General features: G+C 47.5%; 2 protein-coding genes across 2 annotated transcripts; one reads left to right on the forward strand and one right to left on the reverse strand.

The window, feature by feature from the left end:
• Positions 1 to 1,931: 1,931 nt before the first annotated feature.
• N7481_003755 (non-ribosomal peptide synthetase) lies at positions 1,932 to 10,008 on the reverse strand (the record flags this gene model as incomplete). The annotated part of the gene is made up of 3 exons (XM_057262974.1): positions 1,932 to 3,631; positions 3,670 to 9,490; positions 9,562 to 10,008. 3 exons carry the CDS (start codon positions 10,006 to 10,008, stop codon positions 1,932 to 1,934), a joined length of 7,968 nt encoding a protein of 2,655 aa, XP_057124635.1.
• Positions 10,009 to 11,029: 1,021 nt separating this feature from the next.
• N7481_003756 (major facilitator superfamily domain-containing protein) lies at positions 11,030 to 12,966 on the forward strand (the record flags this gene model as incomplete). The annotated part of the gene is made up of 3 exons (XM_057262975.1): positions 11,030 to 11,268; positions 11,360 to 11,973; positions 12,032 to 12,966. The coding sequence occupies 3 exons, from the start codon at positions 11,030 to 11,032 to the stop codon at positions 12,964 to 12,966; spliced, it is 1,788 nt and encodes a 595-aa protein (XP_057124636.1).
• Positions 12,967 to 13,242: the final 276 nt, after the last annotated feature.

Genomic DNA, 13,242 nt, shown 5'->3' on the forward strand with positions numbered 1-13,242 from the left:
GTTACTATGTAGTCCTACTATAATGACGATTGTAATAACTCAGCAAAACATATCATGAGCCATATGGTTACTTAACCATTTGTACTGTACACTCCCCCATAGATTCACCCGGCAGGACTCGCACATGCACAACTCCCTCACTTCATCATTCATCATTCGATCCCCTCACTCCACCTCCGCTCTACCTGCAGCAAACTCCCTCACCAAATGATCCTTGAATGCCAGTTGATATCACAATACATAGATCCACAGCGGCTGCATCAACCCACCTCAAAGATCTCACCGACCCTCGCCTAACCGATCTACCATACATGTGGCGGTCGCATGCCAGTGTCTCGATAAGTACGAGTACGCAAAACAGAGCGCCCATGTATGTACATCAGCATGTACACACCCGATCCAGGGACATTCAAAACCGGGAAAACGGCAGCCCCGGACCGCAGACCGCTCGTCTAGATAAGCGAAACCCCATAAACTGGAAAGTTACGGGGGGAGAAATCGGATCTGCTGAGGTAGACTGCAACATGCCCCACTTCCATCTCCAAGGGCCCGAGGTTTGGGGACTGAGGGGAGGGCCATTCTAGCGTTCTGGCGTTCTCTACGATATTTACCGTAACTAAACTGACAAAGTCCTTGTCTTGTAATCATAGCCCAGCTCGGTACGGAGTATGCAGTAACTACAAGTAACGAAGTGCCAAAGTACGTCTATGACTACCGAATGTTCGTGATCGCTCTCGCTTAGGCTGCTTCCCCCTTTTCTTTCTTAGTCAATGTAGATTATTTGGCTTGGTTTCGACCACGCAGACACACCAGCGTCAGCCTTTTTGCCAGTTCGCACGCGCAATTCGGAAAATAATCGCCAGCGTGGGGAGGGCCCTGCGCCGCCAATCAGCCCCCATCCAGCCCCCCCCTCCTCCCCCACCACTGCTACTTTGGGCGAAGAGTCCGGAAGCAAACTCGATCCATCACATTTTGCTACCGGTCTAAAACGACTTTTTCAGCGGCTTTCGTGTGTGATTGATGTGATTAGCTACCATTACTGTCGCTCGTTGGTCCGAATATCTCCGGCTAAAAAGATGGAGTCATGTGGGTGATGAAGGTTTTGAGCCGCGGTAAAAAGTAGAGGGAGTGTCGTTGCGGCTTGGTTGGCCGTCGGGCGAGGGGGTCTGTTGAGTTTCAGGGCGTTTATATCGGTGGTACATTATTTTATTGGGAGATCGGGGATTACTGATTGTGCGATGATGCAGTTGTTTTCTTTGGAACGGTGATGGATCAAGTTCGTCGGTACTTTTGTTCTAACAAATTTGCACTAGTAGAGGTTGAATTACGGGGCTGACTTGGTTTGCGTGGCAATACTTTCCAGTTGTCTTTTTTACGGTGTTTGTACGTGTTTTGAATGGAAGGGTTGTTACAAGGCATTGTTCTCGGTTTTTGTTTGGTGTCTCTGATGAGTGAATTTTGTGTGAGACATGACAAGGGGATGGGGTTGGCAACCGTCAAGTTAAAGATGTTGCTGGGCAAAACCATAGATCAGGTTACCACCGCGGAAGTCGTCCCTAGATCCGCCTCCTTGTGTTGCCAGTTCCCCGGGTAGGGCGTACCAGCTGGCCGGAAACTTCTGGGGAAGCCGCCAACGCTAGGCAGAAGGGGATCTGTGTTGATTTTTGCACGACATGCTTCAGTTAGATATTCAAGTTTCTACCCCGGGTTGAATCTTTGTTACTGAAGTAAAACCGCGTCTCTAACAAAAAGAAGAAATATCTAGTGCTATTCTTGTTTCATATTCAAGTTTTTGTTAGTCTACAATTAGCTGGCTTTATATACTGTGATGGGCCGTTTTAGTTGAGTTTTGCTTCAATATAATGAAAATTTTCACTACCAACACAATATGAAAAGGAATATAATCAGCATCCAGAGAAGAACTACATAGCTCAAAGATGTCCCAATATAGTGTTCATCTCATCCTCCAACCTCTGCAAGAATTCCTCCGCTTCCAGCTTCGAAATTAAGACAGAGGAGTAGTCAAGTTTCCAAAGGAGAGCATCATGTTCCTCATTGTAACTAATCTCCAGATAGATGCCACTACCCCCTGGGAAGTGCTTCCAGTCGAAGTGATCAACCGCAGTTTCTCCGGTAATCAGATTGTCAGAGTCAACCTTAATATCAGAGTCTAGAGACAGCGGAGTAAAGATGGTGTCCACTTCCTTACTAGGTGTGCTGTTCAGTTGACGCCAAAGAATATTGACAAGAAGGTTGAACTCTATCTCTTGACCAAGAGCCTTCATTTTTTGACATAGGGATTGAAGGTCAGTTTGGTCATAGAGAGTACGCTGGGCCAACCTCTGCTGCATGTCTAGCAGAGCCTCTCGAGAAGGGGATACCAAGGCATCCGGGACCACCAACGGAAGCATATTAACAGTAGGTCCCACCATCTGCTCGATTTCGGGATAGTCATTCGAGCGACCATTTTGGAAAAGGCCAAGGATTGGGTGAGAAACGTCTGCGGTACGTGCCAAACTGCGCGCGACGGCCAATATCATGAGAGAAGGCATGGAGATGTTCTTTTCGCGACATTGACCCTCCAGTATGGTAAGCTCTGGGGGAAAAATGGCCTGAGAAGACTGCACACTTAAAGGAGTTGGGTCACTGGCGGGCTGTGGCCCAAGAAGTGTGCGTTGACCCATGAGGAGTGCTTTCTTCCAGTAGTCATCTGCAAAGCCAGAATGATACCTTTGTCGTGTGTCAAGCACGAAGGATGTGAAGTTTGAAGAGGGGCTCATGGGCTTGCTCTGGTACAAAGCTTCCAGATCATGCACCAGAATGGAGATGGTTCTTGCATCATACAAAGCATGGTGTAAAGTCAACAGAAGAACATCAGACCCAGCATATTGAACCAGCCGGAGGCGGATAGGAGGCGTAAAAAGATTAGATGATTTGCGTCTAATACTTTGCATCAAGCCATGGATGAATGGTTTCAGATCTCCAGAAGCTTGTTCAATGTGAATCTGGGTTTGTGGTACAACTTGGCAGGGCTTTTGCACGACTTGCACGATTTGATCTGGAAGTATCGCAGCGAATGTTGTACGAAGGATGCTATGTCTTTGTTGAAGCTGTTGCCAAGCATGCTGGAGTCGCTGCGGATCGAGCTTAGATTGTGACATGAGTGGGAATGTGAACTCCCAAAGCTGTCGTTGACTGCGGAGCCAAGAAGCTATGTAGAAGTTCTGGCCGCTGAGGCAAGGAATAACAACCTCGACCTTGTCATCCGAGAGAGACAAAAGCGATAATGCCTTGCTTCTAGCATGTGAGGTGATAGCAAAGTTATCGGTCAAAGTAGACCCTGCGGGCTTACAGGATACACTCTGCTTCTTTGATGCGAGGTTTGCGATACCTCGAATAGTTTCTCCTTGAAGGATCTCAGTGACTGAAACCTCAAGCCCAGCATTGCGGCACTGAGAGCTGACATCAAGTGCCAGAATTGAATCCAGACCTAGCGTAAATACACTGTTACTCTCATGGATATTCTCCGGCTTTGTATGTGTAACCTGAGACAGAATAAGCTTCAGCCCTTCCACGTAGGTTCTGAAAACAGAGTCATCTGGAGAAGCGTCATCTGCCATGCACAGAGGGACTTTGACCATGGGCAAGTGATTAATTCCCGGGGATAACTCAGAGCTGGCTCGCAAGAAGAAGGAATATCTTCGATCGCTAGGGCAAGGCTTTGAGTCCAAGTCTCGAGGTCGCTCTTTTTGGTCAGCAAATCACGGGTTACTACCCGGACAACAAGGGAATCCGGAGATTGATCAAATTCCACATTGAGTCTGTAGTGAGGGATATCCGGTTTGCGAGACGACTCATATGGCTGGAAGATTGAATGAGCATCAAACTTTTCCGACTTATTGAATGTGAAAAGTGCATCGAATAATGAAGATCCATTGCTGTTCTTTGCCATCCGCCAATCCTTTTGCACAAGACTTAATGGGGCATGCTGGAAGCGTTGACAATCGATTGAGAAACGCTGAATATCTTCCAAGACGGAGCGAGTGCTTTTATGAGCGGATTCAAGCTTGAGGCGGAAAGGGACAGTGTTGAAAAGGGGCCCTATCACATTCATCGAATCGTCGATATCGAAGCTGCGGCCGGAGACTACATGTCCGAACACAACGTCACGCTGACCAACAATGGGCATCAAAGAGCGCCCAAAAGCAAGCAGGGCCACAGTCTGTAAGGTGACGTTGGCTGCGCCACAAAGACGCTGCAATTCAGGAACTCCAGTCTCTATCTTGATCTCTGTCCACTGAACGTCGGGCTGAGTGGAGGGCTGCGAGATCGGCAATCCAAAGTATTGGTAGCCGGCCACCACATCAGTCCAAAACTTTATGGATGATAATTGCATGGATGATACTTTCTGCGCGGCAAGTGCGAACGAGCCTAGATGTTCTGTGTGTCCGAGATAACTTTTCTCTAGGCTGCTGAAGAGGAGGGGAAGCGAAAATCCGTCGTAAAGACAGTGATGCATGGAGACAACCATCAATTGTTGGGAACTCCCAGTGAGCAAAGTAACTTTCCATGGAGGCTTGCTGAAACTCGCAATACTGGGGTAGGATGCTTCTTGAGATATCGCCTCGATGGCCTGGGATAGCGATGCGACGTTTGACTGGTGCGACCATTGGATGAGAGGATACTTGTGAGCTGCAGCATGAAATTGGCTATTGGTTGCGTGGCGATGGAACGACGTGCGAAGAATATCGGCATTTTTCACCGTTTCTTTCCACGCATGAAGTAGTCTCTCCGATTCGAGTGAGCCACTGAGAGTTATCACATGGTGATGAAGGTATCCCTTGCCCGCCGAACTTAAGCATTGACCAATCATTGCGGTCTGCAGAGGTGTGCAAGGATAAGTCTTAACAATTGAGTCATCTGGATGAAACAGTTCTGCGCCCAAATCGTGGTCCAAAGGCCTTTCGAGGGCTTCCGTTTGACGAGATACAACACGAGGCTTTCCGAGATAATTGTGTAGAGCTCCGATGGATGGATACCTTAAGATATCACTTGGAGAGGCATCAATATTTTCTACCTTCAAGCAACGAGCCAGATGAATGGAAACGACGGAGTCAATTCCCAATGCAAAAAATGATGCATTCTTGGAAATTTGCGAGTCCGAAAGACCTGATACCTCAGCCACGGCCCGTTGGATCTTTCTTTCGATATCAGTCCACTGAATCTCGTCCCAGACAGGCTGCTTTTTCTCTCGCTCTATTAATGGCTCTGGGGCATCAATCATAGCATCTCCATCTGAAATCAGGCCAGTGAGAAGGTTAGAAATCCTGTCCACGAGGGATGCATATCTTTGATTGGAAGAGAGGGCTTTGGAAATTCGCAAACGCAACGTAACTCTGTCGGCACCAGGCTCCGCATTGACCTCGAGAGCAAGTGGATAATCTGCTGGCATAATGCTTTCCATTTCAGTCAACATATCCGCCCAAGGTGACTGGGGGCTCGTGACGATGTATGATATCAATGTGTTGAACAATGGACCTGGCACCCGAGTATATCGCTGAATTGTGCGAAGGGGTGTATGCTGATGAGGAAGAGACTCAAGCATAGCCTGTGTATGAATCTTGGCTAGCTCTATCAGACTCGATCTGAGAGAAGGAAGTCTAAACCTGCCCGGGATGGTTGTCACGAGCGGAACAAGCATTTCTTCCACTGAATCCACCGGGATAGTCCTGCCATTCATCACACGCCCAAATATAACATCTTTTTGGCCTAGACACTCCGCAAGAACAATCGCCCATGCTGTTTCAACGATAATTGGAGCAGTCGAAAATGCCTGAGCAGCGTTTTTAGAGAGTGATGATAATCCGAAAGGTAGAGTCTTTGTCATGATGGAATAAGATCCACCATCGCTTTCTTGATCCTCGACAATACCCGGAGAGTAGCCATCGAGATAACGGGACCAGAAGCGCTCAGTATCTGCTTCGGCGTTTGCCACCATGTAATGATAAAGAGGAGCGAGATCGACCGGACACATTGCTGCATTGCCAGTATAATGATGGTGAAGTTGTTTGAGGAAGATGCCCATGCTAGCACCGTCAAAGATAGAATGATGAATAGACAGCATGAACCATCCTGGGTCATCCTCGCATATCGGAGAAGCAGCAAGGATATGGAACGGGGGTTCTTTGTCGATTTTTTGGATAATTCTGGAGGCAATTCCGGCTTGACGCATATCGAAAAGACCCCGGGCGACGTTTTCATCAGAAACAACAACTTCGTCCCAGCGGATAGTCAACACGCGAGGTTTTAGAACAACTTGTAATACCTTTCTGTCCACGACCTGGAAGCACGTGCGGAGAATTTCATTTTGCTGCATCAAGTCCTCGAATGCTGACTTCAGGCTTGTAAGTTTGATAGAATTTCCAAGACGGCACATGATATGATTGACATATAAGGGTATCGGACTGCCCACGGAGCTAGAAACAATGCTTTCCTGTAGAGGCAGACATGGACGGATGACGGAAATTGAAGAATTTGGAATTTGTGTCTGGGAATTCCGGAAGTTCTGGTCAATCTGCGCTAATCTGTGCGAAACTTCGGCGCCTTGGTCCTCGGAAAAGCTCCTCATTTGCTTTCGACACAAATCGCTACTTGAGTTTGGTAACAAGGCAATTTTTTGAATTGTACCCTTGCTGAGGACATCGACTGCTGAGCAGGTGTATCCTGCCTGACGCAATTTTGCCGCCACACTGAGGGCACCCAGGCTATCAATCCCCAATTGGAAGATACTCGTTGCTCTAGTGACAGATTTTGGGTCTGTTTCTATCTGAGAGCAGATTATATCACAAACTTGCATCTCATCTGCTGTCATATCTGCACCACCTGGTTCCGAATAGGGATTCTCCGGGTTTGTTTCTTGGTTAGATTCTAGGTCAGTTTCTGAACTAGGCTCCAGATCCACTACCCCATGTCCTAACAGCAGGTCTGAAATAGGAATACTTCCATATAATGCAACAAGACGACGACTGTCTGCTTTTCCAGATATTTGGATAGGTATAGAGGAGACCGGAAGTAGAACACTAGGTACCATGTAGGCAGGCAATTCAACCCGGCACCTGATCAAAATCTTTGGAACCCATTCCTGGTATTGGTTCTTCATGAAAGTGACCTTGGTGCTTGAAGAATCTAGTCTGTCACTGGATGGGCTGATGAAGGAGACCAACTGAGGTCGTTTCGTAATTGGAGAAGGAGTAATCATAGAAGTCACATTGACCGGAAATCCCGCGCAACGACGAATTGCAATGGAAACCTCTTCAAGCTCCAGACGCTGGCCACGTATCTTAGCCTGACTATCTCGTCGCCCAAGATATTCAATACAATCATTGGCCATCAGGCGTACGATGTCTCCCGTCCGGTACATTCGCTGTCCATTATGATCTGTGAAGCCCGCCGCATCGGGCCTCCGATGATAACCGCTGGCGACCAGATCACCTGTCACACAGAGTTCTCCTGCTTGCCCTCGCTTCACGTATTTTGATGAATTCGATTCCAGGACGTGGACGGTGATATTTCCCACAGCGGTGCCAATATTGCGTACCGTTGACCAGGGCTTCACGGTATGGCTAGTGAAGCCTATCGTGGCTTCGGTTGGTCCGTATGCGTTGACGAGAGAAATCGATCGTTTGCCGACAAATCGTTCAATGATTGTCTCCGAAATCTTCTCTCCTCCGACTCCAAGATAGCGTAGATCAGGCAATGATTCCGCACTAACACCCGCATGTTCGAGAAGCGAGGGTACGAAGCCAGCATGAGTGATTTTGAAGCGCCTCAGGACTAGGAACAAATTGTCCAGAAGCATGCTTCGCTGGCCTGTGACTAGACGAAGCCCATGCCTCCATCCGAGCACCATCTCACAAATGTGCACATCAAAGGCTCGACTGGCATGCGCAAGGTAACTCCCAACACCCTTCAACTTTGGTGTGTCTGGAACATCGCGACAGATATAATTAGACTGTGCCTCGGCAAATGCGGATAGATTTCCTCGACTAACGAGAACACCCTTCGGAGCTCCAGTAGACCCAGAAGTATAAAGAAGATAGCAATCATCTGTCGGTTTCGGATCAATTAATTGTTTATCTCTGACAACTTCGGAGTTTCCACAGATCTCAAGGCCGGCAATATCGACCACTTCGCAATTTTCAGCGGAGAGAAGGAGTTTTGTGACATTCTTATCGGCAAAAAAGGCTGTCGCACCACTATCTGAGAGAAGAAATAGTTGACGTGCCTCGGGAAGATCTTCGGCGATTGGCACATAGCAGTTGCCACTTTTCCAGATAGCTAGCACCAGACAGTACGCCATGAATGAGCGATCTAAGCACACCGCTATTGACCTATTGTGCCATCCGCGGTTCACGATCCATGTGCAGAGCCGGTCAGAGGTTTCGGAAAGTTCGCGATAAGTCCATGTTCGGGATGCTGTATCGTTTTCGCTGATCGCATCGATGATCTCAAGCCCAACCCAAGAGGGGTTGGAAGAAGCCCAATGGTCAACCCAGTGAGCTGGGGATAGCAATGGAGCCCTTTTAACATCATCGCTCACCATCGGGGAGTGGATAGAGAGAAGTTCTTTTGGAAATAGATGGGTGAGTTCTTGAATCCGCTCGGTGGGCGCGGAGCACATCGAGGTGACCAAAGCATCGATTTGCTTCATGACCATTTCTGAATGAGGGACATCCATCAATAGCGACCGACATGAAAGTTTGCATATCGGTTGGTCCTTTTCTGACCTTTGAAGAGTGAGCTCCATCGGGGCTTCGAGAGATGTCCGGGATGCACTGTGTGAGGACTCCGGATCAGATTCATGGACGGCGCGCTGCTGATACGCGAATAAAGCATTGTATGGAGTCTGAGACGAGGGAATTTTGAGAATGTCTCGAAGGTTCTGCGCAGTAGGACTTGGTATGATAGACGTGCTTCGCTCGAATTTGTCAAGTCGACATAAGAACTCCTCAGAGGTATCTTGTGGCAAAACACTGACTGGGACCAGGTTGACTGAATTGTCTTGGGTCAGATCTGGTAGGTCTTGATCCCCCAAAATTATCTTGTCCGTCTCCGTATACTCGGCCAAGGTGTATGCAAATGCTCCACGGACCACAGAGACGCCAGATTTCAGACCCAGCTGCTGGGCGAGGTTGGCCAATTTCTCCCATGACACTTGCAAAGTGAGCTTTGTTTGGGTGCAAGTGGGGCTAGCTGGAGGCTCCAACGACCGTGTGCAGGAGAGCGTTGGGAAGTGAATATCACCAAGGCCGACAAACTCCTTCAACTCCCTTTCCCAAACACCTATTTTCTCATTCTGGTCCTCCTCGTGTTCTAAAATTGTCCCTAGTCGTTTTTCAATATCCGAGAGATAACCATCATTTGTCGACTCGACTCGGTGCGCGAAAATTGCTGTCGATGATTGCAGATCTATACACAACGCCACTCGGATCTGTAAGGAGTTAGCTACCAGTAGGATGCTCGCCATCAGGCCACAAGAGGACATTTATATTTCTATCTTACCGAAATTTTGAGGGATTCTTCGATTCCAGCTTCGTATCTCAGACATAATGCAAACTCCAAGGTCTCCAAATCCCCAGTAAGGCTTTCCAAGGAAATTTCATATATCTCCCACTCCAACATCTCATCTTCAGAGAGGCGGTTCGAGGAGACAACTGCACATCTGAGAGCTAGATCATCGCTCTGTTCAGTTACTAAGAATGCAACCCGGTTTTGTGCAGTCACTTCCATGATCCAACGTGAGTAGCCATTGATCAAGGATTTGAGGCCCTCCTGATTCTCAACTCCCTGAAGGAAAGTACGATCAAGTGATTTCAGACCTCCAAGCGAGAGATATTCAGTCACGGTCTCACCGGATGGAACAGGAAGCAACGTCGCTGGAATACTTTCATCTGGCAATCGAGCTGATGGCTGTAGAAAGCACTTCCATCGTGTGGTTTTAGACGACATCTTCGATCCGGCCAAACGGGAAGACCCTTGGCTGGCAAAACTTTTGGAGACTCTACTGCGACACAGTAAATAGGTTGGCAATGATAATCTCCAAGATTCTTCTCTATACTCATATGGACCCGTTACTACATAGTATCGATGTGTCTTGGCGGCGAGGCCCGTGTGAGTGATTTGAGCTAACTTCGGGATTCTCCGTTTTGACCCACTGTGATTCATGAAATTACATCTAGTAATTTTCAAAACTCGGAATCCTGAAAGCAAGGATCCAGCATGGAACATCGGAGCCTTGAAACCGAGTAGCTCCGTTTTTTCCTTGTTGATTCTGAGACATGATTCTTGGCAAAATTAATAGCTGGAAGACCCCCGAGACTACTCCAGAGGAAGTAGAAAATGACTCCCTGGAGAAAGTTGTGCACCCAAGTGCAATTCCTTTATGTATAAGACTAGATGGCAAGTAAGACCATTTTGAATCTCAAAATTAAGTAAGGTAGCAAATATAACCTCTAATGTTCAAACTTATTCATGGGTATTGGGTCCATTTAATTTTCTGCCGTGGTAGGCGCCACAAATTGATCGATAAGATCTTGATATCCCAAGCGAGACTCCCCTAGCCGTATTAGCATTAGAGCAAGGAAAGGAAAAGTAATGTAACTTCGAACGGAGAAGGAATCACCGAATCACGCCATAACTTTCAAGCAAATTCCTATAGCGGCAAACCTGCTTCGATTTCTTCGCACGCTGGACGGCGCTAGAAATGCTTCTTGACCAATCGTCTACCCTTGTCGCAAATACAATTCTTCGGCCCACATCATTTGACTAGAGCGAGTCGAAAAAATGCGACGGACTATGAGTACCATTTTGGTTAGATTTTATGTGAAAAGTACTTTGTCCCTAAGGCCCGGGGGTCAATATAACTACTAAAAGCTCCGTCAAAATCCGACGATCTTTTTCTCTGTCTGGATATCAACATTTCTTGCTCTCTCAATTCCATCCACGGGTTAAAGTCTGCCCTACTTCTACCATGATGGATAATCCTTCAGCCAGTCCGCCTCTGGATGGCGCAAAATCACCATCCAGGGGCGCGGACTCGGCGCCCATACCGAGGGACGACGAGCTTCACTCGCAGCGCATTTTCGGAAAGTCAGACCGTGAAAGAACGGAAACAGACTCTATTATGTCAGACGATGCTGCTGGCGTCAAAAAGGCCGAAGCAGTAGTTCTTGCGTGGGATAAGAACGCTGTGTGGGCAGTCTACGCCTGGTATGCGATCCAAATCTTTTGAACTGAAACTGCCCCTTTTAAGAGATATTTCCGAGGCATCGAGTTCTAATAATTATTTTCTGCCATCTAGGATTTGGGTCTGCTTCTTTATGCTGGCCTTTCATTCATCCATTCAAAGCAACGTGATCTTCTACGCATATGCCAACTTCCAAACCGCTCCTGAGGTTCCGACTTCAGCAATCCTGGGCAGTGTTGTGGGCGGTGTGGTGAAACTTCCCGTCGCCAAAATCGTGAATATCTGGGGACGAGCCGAAGCTCTTGTGGTTTTTACTTGTTTGTTCTTGTTAGGAATTATTGTGTTGGCATCTTGCACTGGGCCCAGTGGATACGCCGCGGGATACGTTCTCTACTATGTTGGATATAATGCAATCTACCTCATTCTTGATGTGTTTATTGCCGATACTTCGGGTCTCCGCAATCGAGCATTTGCATTTGCATTCTCGAGCACACCCTTCATCTGCACGGCATTTACGGGCCCATTGGCAGCGCAAGCCTTGTTGAGAATGACTTCATGGCGTTGGGCATATGGTATATTTGCGATTGTCTTCCCATTCGTTCTTTTGCCGCTCGCCGTTGTTTTCAAATTCTACGAGCGTAAAGCAGAGAAGATGGGGCTTTATCAAAAGGTCAAAAGCGACCGAACCTGGGTTCAGTCGCTTTTGCATTATATTCACGAATTCGATGGTGAGTCTTCCTGTATCACAACATTTGGATATGCACAATGCTGAGCTTTAATTTTCAGTTGTTGGGGCAGTCCTATTGATGGCAGCTTTTATTCTACTTCTTCTCCCCTTTAGCCTTTCAGCTTATGGTCGAGCCCAATACAGCTCTGCATCTTTCATCGCCATGCTAGTCGTTGGATTCTGTCTTTTCTTCGTCTTCGTGGCATGGGAAAAGTTCTTCGCACGCAAGCAGTTTATTCGGTATGACCTTCTTAAGCAACGAACCGTCCTTGGTGCCTGCGTCCTGTCAACTCTCTTGAACTTCGGATATATGGCCTGGGATAGCTACTTCGTCAACTTTGCTATGGTTGTGTATGACCTTAGCGTCTCCAATTCGGGCTACATGAACCAGATATACAACATTGGATCATGTTTCTGGGCGCCCCTGTTTGGACTATACATCAGACAAACAAAACACTTCAAGAAAGCATGTCTTTTCTTCGGCCTACCATTGATGCTTCTCGGCTCCGGTCTCATGATCCACTTCCGTGGCCAAGACGACGGCATCGGATACGTCGTCATGTGCCAGATCTTCATTGCCTTTGCTGGTGGCACTCTAGTCATTGGACAGGATATGGCAGTCATGAGCGCGGCAGATCATGACGGTGTGCCTATGATGCTCTCGATCCTCGGTCTTTTTGCCAGCCTCGGTGGAGCGGCAGGTGCCACACTTGCATCTGCTGTATATACAAATGTTTTCCCGAAAACGCTTGTGGCCAATCTACCGGAAAGTGCTAAAGCAGACTGGGCGGACATCTATATTGGTGGCTATCCTGCCCAGATGGTATACCCGATTGGATCGGAAATCCGCAATGCCATTAACAAGGCTTGGGGTGATAGCCAAAAGTATAGCTGCATTGCAACCACGGCGGTCGTTGCACTGGGCTTTCCATTTATTGCCATTTGGAAGAATGTGAATGTGGATAAAAAGCAGGTTCCCGGAACAGTACTCTAATGCGTCTACTCTTTCACTCCATGTGGACGATGCGACGCGGACTCGGATGACTCTACTGTTTATACTATACTACATAATAGTTTCTGTGTGAGCATAATATTATTATAGATGCTTTAATAGAGGCGCTTTGCTTAAACCTTTACGCAGTTAGTAGATTTTTCTAGTATTTCTCTTTCCCTTTTGTAGTTATCTTGTATGTGGTACCGGCCAGGCTGGAATGAACGAAAAGTTCAAATAGGTGCTCAGCGTCACATCGTCTACGAGGAGTGAAAGACT

Source organism: Penicillium waksmanii (assembly GCF_028829765.1).
Source record: "Penicillium waksmanii strain IBT 27052 chromosome Unknown utg000004l:1.0-5674109.0:1.0-5678898.0, whole genome shotgun sequence".
Lineage (NCBI taxonomy): Eukaryota > Fungi > Ascomycota > Eurotiomycetes > Eurotiales > Aspergillaceae > Penicillium > Penicillium waksmanii.